The following is a 7,716-nucleotide window of genomic DNA, read 5'->3' as shown; positions in this document are numbered from 1 at the left end:
TAAGTCGAAGCTAAGAGCAAACTTTAAATATTTTTCTGAGTTACCTAGATTGCAACAGTCGGAGGAGATTACACGCCTACAGAGGATGAATGGATGAAAAAGCATCATCTGCAACATCCATTAGCTGGCAGCTTCTTGCACACCTCGCGAAAATTCGGTCACTCTGGCTTGTGTTCACATAGGAGCATAGTGAACTATGAGACTTGATTGCAAACTCAACAGAACAGAGGTTCCCATGCATTGTGCGGCCTTTCCTCACACAGGCACCCATGTGTAGACATGGAATCACCAACCTGCAGTAACCCTGCACTGCAGTTCAAGGTTTCCATAAGCTGCTGAAGGTACCCAAGTTGATCTCTTTAACCAAGTACCCAAGGTTTCCATAAGCTGCTGAAGGTACCCAAGGTTTCCATAAGTTGCTGAAGGTAACCGAGTATCATGCGGAGTCCGAGATAAGTAAAATGTCAGGTATAGATGCAGTGTCCAGCTCCCAATAACCACGAAGTTTCCCTCCTCTTTCGTTTGTCAGTCGGAATGAAGGTATCTTATGAGAGAATCTAGTATATTCATTGACTGGTACATCCATGGTCACAGCTTTTCCTTCGTTTTCATGTTTGAAAACGGCTCTATAACCATCGACCTTTGTCAAAAGTCGAACTTTCAGGCCAGCATCGGTGCATTCAGAAATTTCCACCACATCATACTCACAGTTTTGCCAGTCTGAACGGCTCCATCCAGCACTCCAGTTCTTGTATACAGCCCAAATCTCACCATGGCATGGAAGAATGTCATATCGGTTTCTTCTGGCACTTGGTTTGGCCTGCACAAGATGAGAAAACATACCCATGTTCTCAAATGCCACACTCTGCTGTTCCACTTTAAATGTACCACATGCAACCGGCATTCCCTCTTGTATCCAGTGTGCCTCCTCCTCTGATACAGGACAGGCCTCAAGCCATGCTATATGCACTTTATGATCTTCTAACTCAACTTTCTTCACCCATCCATAGTAATTGGGATACTGATCTATTTCACTGTATAATGCCCAAATCTGACCACGTTGGACATTTTCTATTGACTTCCCCTCATCAAAATTGTGAAATTCTGCTTCAGGATATTCAACGACAAGGGGGCTCGACGATGACGTTGGAGATGAATTTTCATTTTCAGCAGAATTATCATGGATATCAGCAGCATCTAACCTGTCTTCCTCTCTTATCACTACTTCAGGCTGCTTTGTATCATTTTGTGCATGCTTCCAAGCTTCTGATTGCTGGCGTCCACCAGCTTGATATAGTTCTGCATGAGTAACATCCTTCATTCCAGGTTCCACCTCATTGTCTGTGGACTTGAAACAGGAAACATGAGATTCACTCAAATTTCCAACTCCACTTGTACCACCACCAAGACTAACCGAAGGAAATGACTCTGAAAAGTCAGTAGGAAGAGATGCTGGATCAAGCTCCAGACAACCTTGAGGAATACCTTCTTTTTCGGTCCCATTCAACCTGTAAGAAGGGATACCGTGAGAAAATCTAAGTATTTCATTAGGTGGTATCATATATGGAGCCATAGCCATCTCCTTTGCTCGCATGAACAAGCTCACAAAACCTTCTATCTTAACCAAGGGAATCACGCTGATTCCAGCATCCACTGCAAAATCTGAAAGTACTTCTATAACTTCATATTTATACAGCCTATGATTGCCAGCATCAGATCTCCACCCAGCATTCCAGTCCTTGAAGAGAGCCCAAACCTCACCCTTTCTAGGATATATATCATATGAGTTCCTTCTTTTCCCCTTTTCCCAAGACACAATATGTGAGAACATCAGATGATCTTCAGCAAACTGTGTGGATCCTAGTATATAATTCCCACAACCAACTGGCAATTCCTCACCGGACCAGACTGTCTCAACTTCATTTAAGGGATTATGCTCAAGCCAAGTTATCCGCAACTTGAAATGTGGGGCATGTACATGACGAATTCGTGCATAGAATCGAGGCATTCCATCAAGATTATCGTAGAGTGCCCATATCTGGTCAACTGAAAATTTATTTACATGCCTAAGTTTTTCAAAGTCGTAAAATTCTGGATCAGGATATGTCAATGTATCATGTTCAGCTGAGGTCTTAGATCTGGAATCAATGCTAGACTCCGCTGCAGGCCCTAACTTCTCTTCCGTGCCTGTATCTAGTTTGCTTTCCCCTGTTGGATCTACATTAACACCTTCACTTCCATTTAGTGGTTGCTTTTCAGAGGCATCATCTTTGTAAATGTTCTCCATTTTATCATCACCAAATTCAGTGGCTTTGACACTCGAAGTCACCCCATCAGTATCAGCATGGGACGATCCTGCATGCCCATCAGCACTACCTGATGACTCACCTCTCCACTTTTTGTAACTAGGAGAATTTATAAAGTCATCATCATCTTCGCTTCCGACTTCACTATAATTAATATTCTGCTTAAGCCTGGTTGACCTTCGTGGTGCAGACGATGAAGAATACTGCTTTGCTTGAGGGCCATCTACCTCAATAGCTATGTCTTCTTCAACATCAGTGCTATCTGATTCACTGGATTCAACAGCCACCTTTCTGCTCCTCTTCAGATTAGCATTGGCAGTTGAAGGCTTAGCAGTCTTCCCTCCTTCATTCATTTGCCTGGGGTTCTTTTCCTCAAACTGAACCTCATTACTTGCAACACCTTTAACATCCATTCTGTCATCTGTAGCCATGTTTGCCATGTTTGTAGGTCCACCTCCATGCCCAAAGGGGGCCCATGGTCCTCCACCAACACCACTCTTAAGCCCTGTACTAGAAGAGGCATTTCCAGATTGGCTTTGCAGGTTAACATTATTAGCTTGCTGAACTGGAATCTGATGATGTGAATTTCCAACGTTGTTCCAGGATTGACCAGACTTTACCCCAGAAGGCGCAGCTTCTGCATTCAAATCATATGCAATGAAGGGCTTCGAACAATGCTGACAGCGGAGAGTTTTGTTCAATATGCTAAGGTAGTACTGGTATCTCATGCTGCAATTAGGACAAATAGTCCAGAATGTATTGGCAGTAGCAAAAGCTGATGGTTGCTGCTGTTGCTGATTTAGGCCATTAAAAGACACTGCACTGAAATTGCTTCTAGCATAAAAGCTGTTCCTCATCTGTGGAGCAGGCTGCCTGGAAGAGGCAGTTCTGATATTAACATTCATTTTAACATCATAGTGTTGTCGTGTTAGTCGATCGGACAGAATCTTATGTGCTTCTCCAATTAACTTGAAGGCAGCCTCAGCACCTGCAAATTGGTTTTTATCAGGATGAAGTAAAAGTGCAAGCTTTCGGTACTGTTTCTTGATAGATGAGTCATCTGCTGTTGGCTCTACTTGCAGAATCCCATACCAGTCCATCTCTCCGTTAATTTTAGCATCAGCAGAGCAATGAACTTCACAGACAGTTAACATATGAGAGATGTTCTCAAGCTCTGGAAAGAGATGCTGGGCCTTCCGAGCAATCTTAAGTGCCCCAATGAAATCTCTACTGTGCATCTTCTTTTCTGCAACTTCCCTCGCTCTGATAGCCTCTTCCTTATTACACTCCATCATGTAATAGAAATGACAGAACACACTTGTACTGCCAGATTGCGCTTGATGATTTTCCACTCTTGAAAATCTATATACAAAAAAGATCACGACTCCTCTTCGTGCTCAGGTTTCGACGCAAAGCATAGCAAAGAGCAATCCTCATTTAATTTTAATTCCTTTCAAGACAAGCTTCTTCTCTGGTAGATCACCGCAGACAGTAGGCCATCAACAATACTCACCACAATTTAATGAAATTGATGTACCTGAATACAGTACCAGAACTTTATATAACAATAAGAGATTGTCAAATACAAGGGTTCACCAAAAAGCCAATATGTAACTTCCGAAATCTTACATTTCATCCAATTTTAGAAGCTTCGAGGCCAATTTTCCTGATGAAATTATATTAGCAAAGGTCCAAGCAAAAACCTGCAGTATAAGACCATGTCTGTAATTTTCTTTCGAAAACAGTGATATCATACACGTTATTCTTATGCTACAGCTCAAAACTATTTTATCTATAAATGAAGTCATTATACCTGTGTTATTTTTTTAGAATTTATTAATCTTATTTCTATTTTTTTAGTTTTCAATCTTAACCAAAAGCCATCTCCATAATTCATGTATCATAAAAGTACCTTGTTAATACAACTTGCATGGACAAAACTATGCTGGATTGATCTTTTATGGCTTCAAGTAGGTATGTAATGTAACAATGAGGATATATACTTTTGGCTGCCTACATACAAATGGTTAACACACTTCAGCATGTTAAATGTTATGTTAATCATATTTCCTATTCTCTATTGAAAGCAACATAATCTTTATTGAATGAGAGACAAACATTTAAAAAAACTTGGATTGAAAAGCTAACAAGGACTTTGAACATATTTTACCAACATGCAATGAATTGCTTAATATTAAACTATTGATCAAATTTATCTTCCTTAACTATGGATTGTTGTGCAATCAAACTATATGCTTGGATTTAAGAAAATACCATCATGCGTTTGAAATCAATCCCCTGGATTTTGATCGATCAAAATAATATCATTAGCATACGACATGCACCAAGAAATTTTATTAATTTTACCTAGCAAGTTCACCAAATATTAGTGCAAAAAAATGACTTAAAAGTGATGCTTCACATAAGCATGTAGCTCTACCAAGCTCACTAAATACTCCTATTGTTCTAACATTATTGAAAACTCCATTGTACATATCATTTATCACCAATTTAATTATTAGATACAAATTCTTTTTTACAACACACGTTGTATTCCTGGGAATTAGTACAATTTTAAACTTTTTCTATCTCAATAATAACCACTTGCAACTTTTTACCTATATATATTTTTTCCATTGAGGCCAATTAATAAATAACATCTATAATATATCCTCCTAGGCATGAAATCCAACATGATTTTCAGAAAAAACATGCTTCATATCTTAATTTTTGTTCAATCATCCTTACAAAGTTTCACAGTATTACTTGTTGTCCTAAATATGCTGCCATTAGAAAGACATTTAATAACACCCTATTCTTTTAAATTGGCATCCAGAAAAACTTCCCATTCACCAGGGTTTTTTTAACTTTTTTTAATAATTTAATTATCTGAATGATCACCTAATCTTCTAAGCTCTTCCAAACCTCCATATACACAACATTTTATTTTAACTCGAGTATTTTTATCCTCTTCAAAACATTATTTACCTTACATGTCCTAGTTTTTGAACAAATCTATAATTTAGTCTTATTACTCTTCTTACCAAAAAAATAGGGCATTTGTTAAATAATTTATCTATCTCTCCTTAATCTCATTCATGTACAAGCAACCTTTAGTCTTCAATATCATGCATCTAATAATAACTAAATTCCCCTTCCCCTAACTCTAGCAAGTACATATGTATGTCCCATGTCTTTAACCCCTTACTATAAACTTTTAACTTTCCTACACTCAATTTCAGCTGCTATAATATATATCTTCTACAATTCTCCCTATATCTACAACTCTACTAACATCTACAGCAAAATTTCTTTGTAATAAGTGTTTTTTAAGCTTCATTACAGCATCAAGCCTCCATATATGCACTAACCTTATGTATATGCTCTACGGTTCTGCTAATCTAATTAGCTGTCAAAGTCCACACAGCCTACTAGGTCTGCAGTTTGCCTTAAGCAAGTGTACATAAGAGGAAAATATTTCAAGGTCGAGCAAGAAGAGAGGAAGAAAGAACCATCAAAAACGAAGGAGAGACAGGAAAACTAATGATCAGCACTAACTATTAATGACGTCACAGCCATGAAGCTACAGCTAATGATCCATACATCATAATTTCACCTTCGTCGAGCACCCTGAACATCCTTAACAGCCATGAAATCTGATATGTCCCTAGGTATCTTTTCTAACGTTGCAATATAGAGATTAAAATAAGATGATTATTGAAGGCCAAAAGAACAAACCTATAACATAAATAATGAAATAAATCCTGAAGATCATCTGCCATTGCCTCATCAGCTTATTTGTGCCTTTGAGGTGCACATTGTTTCCTACAACAAAGGCTATCATCCCCTTTTATCCAAGCACTAGTGAAATTCTATGGTTTACGTCAGTTGCACGTGCTGCAACTGCAACGAATAAGGTTGAGTTTTTTACCTGCCTATTGACAGTAATCTTCAATTTAGTTATGAAGCCTTAGAGGAAGCTGCCACAGATATATAACTCCAGAAAAAAAAAAGGTAGATAATCATTACCCGACAAAACAACACAATATGAGTTTAACATTAGAATCACACTCTTACAATCTGCTAATAACTTGTTTCAGTCCAAAGAAAGGTCAGTTCAATCTTTTGAAAAACGAGAAAAGAAAGCTTACAGCACAAGCTACATTATGGCCCTGAGGTATTATGTAGCTTAGAAGATTAGGATAAAGAAAAACCACAGCCATCCAGGCACTGAGCAGAAAGTCAACTAGAAAGTTTAACACTTAAAAACTACAAAATGTCATATTCTCAGTAGCAAAGAACAGTACAAGACCCTTATCACCTGCCCGCATCAAAATCCAGCTATAAGTCCGAAAATTCAGAACCTGCAGAACAAGAACCATAAGCAATCATTGTAGGCTCTCTTATGACAATGATATCGTGGCTAGAAGTCCAAAATTTTGTTATAGACTCTCTTGAGATTATGGAAAAATGAGAGCTACAAACAATCATGTCACACTTTCTTGTAACAATGATAGCTGTCATCAGCAAAACAGACAAAAAGTAGAGCAAATACATGAAATGATTAGCTAAATTGATAGTCACATATCTCGCGCAATCTCCATTGGGGTATAAAGTCCAAAATAATCGATAACAACTCACCTAATACAGAACAAGATCAGTCAACACAATCGCTTGGATCCCAAAAACAGCTACATAAGTCGCACTTCATTCTTTTGGCAAGCAGAAACCATATATTTAAGAGTCGAAAAACCAAACACCCATTCTTACTCAACAAAATCGTAGAGAGAATAAACCGCTACCAAAAAATCTCAACACCACGAGAAAGATATCCAACTCCATCAAAACCCTAACAGTAAATAGCAACGACATAAAACAAAAGCCCTACTCCACGAGCTACAATCCTTCGAAGAAACCAAAATCGTAAATCCTTGCCACATCCGGAATCTCGAACCGTGAACGGGAGAACAGGATTTTACCCGGGTTGCCTTGCGCCCGAAGAAGGGGCGAGCTCAGCGTCCTAACCGCGGAACGGGGAGCAATCGCGAGGGCGAAGAACTCGAAGACCGTAAGCGGAGGACAAGGGGAAGTATTCCGAGAGGTCGAGCTGAGGAGCTACGCCTCGGGGTGAATGCACCTCCGCCGGAGCCCTAACTCGGCGGCCGAGGATTTATTATTGTGGAAGGGCGAGTTCTTTCCTTACCCGTTTCAGAACTTACCCGCTCACCTGGCTGACTCGAGCAAAAGTCCCATAAGTAACCGAGAATTCCATTGGCCATCAGGATGGGGTCCGCCTCAAAGACCCGAGTCCCGCGGCGTTCCACATCTCCACAAATGATACGTTCGGGTGGTGGGTCTGCTATGTCAGACCATGTCTCTCATGGGTCCCACTCCATTCCCACAGTGACTG

At 39.5% G+C, this 7,716-nt stretch overlaps 1 protein-coding gene across 3 annotated transcripts; it reads right to left on the bottom strand.

Moving 5' to 3' along the window:
* On the bottom strand, positions 1-7,710 carry LOC103970110 (uncharacterized). 3 transcript variants are annotated; one of them, XM_018822323.2, is made up of 5 exons: positions 7,286-7,710; positions 6,628-6,670; positions 4,219-4,319; positions 3,936-4,009; positions 1-3,843 (listed from the first exon to the last, which is right to left on the bottom strand). In XM_018822323.2, the coding sequence occupies exon 5, from the start codon at positions 3,599-3,601 to the stop codon at positions 437-439; it is 3,165 nt and encodes a 1,054-aa protein (XP_018677868.2). In that variant the 5' UTR covers positions 3,602-3,843; positions 3,936-4,009; positions 4,219-4,319; positions 6,628-6,670; positions 7,286-7,710; the 3' UTR covers positions 1-436. The 3 variants fall into 3 exon arrangements, with proteins under 3 accessions (XP_018677868.2, XP_009382052.2, XP_009382035.2); XM_009383777.3 differs by lacking the exon at positions 4,219-4,319 and having other exon boundaries at positions 6,619-6,670; XM_009383760.3 differs by lacking the exon at positions 4,219-4,319.
* Positions 7,711-7,716: the final 6 nt, after the last annotated feature.

This window comes from Musa acuminata, chromosome BXJ3-2 (assembly GCF_036884655.1).
Source record: "Musa acuminata AAA Group cultivar baxijiao chromosome BXJ3-2, Cavendish_Baxijiao_AAA, whole genome shotgun sequence".
NCBI classification, from domain to species: domain Eukaryota; kingdom Viridiplantae; phylum Streptophyta; class Magnoliopsida; order Zingiberales; family Musaceae; genus Musa; species Musa acuminata.
Note: the sequence above shows the minus strand (reverse complement) of the source record. Positions and strands in the feature narration are given on the sequence as shown.

Excerpts from the sequence above, each read along its gene's own strand:
- LOC103970110 (XM_009383777.3), bottom strand. The coding sequence starts at position 3,601 with ATGATGGAGTGTAATAAGGAAGAGGCTATCAGAGCGAGGGAAGTTGCA.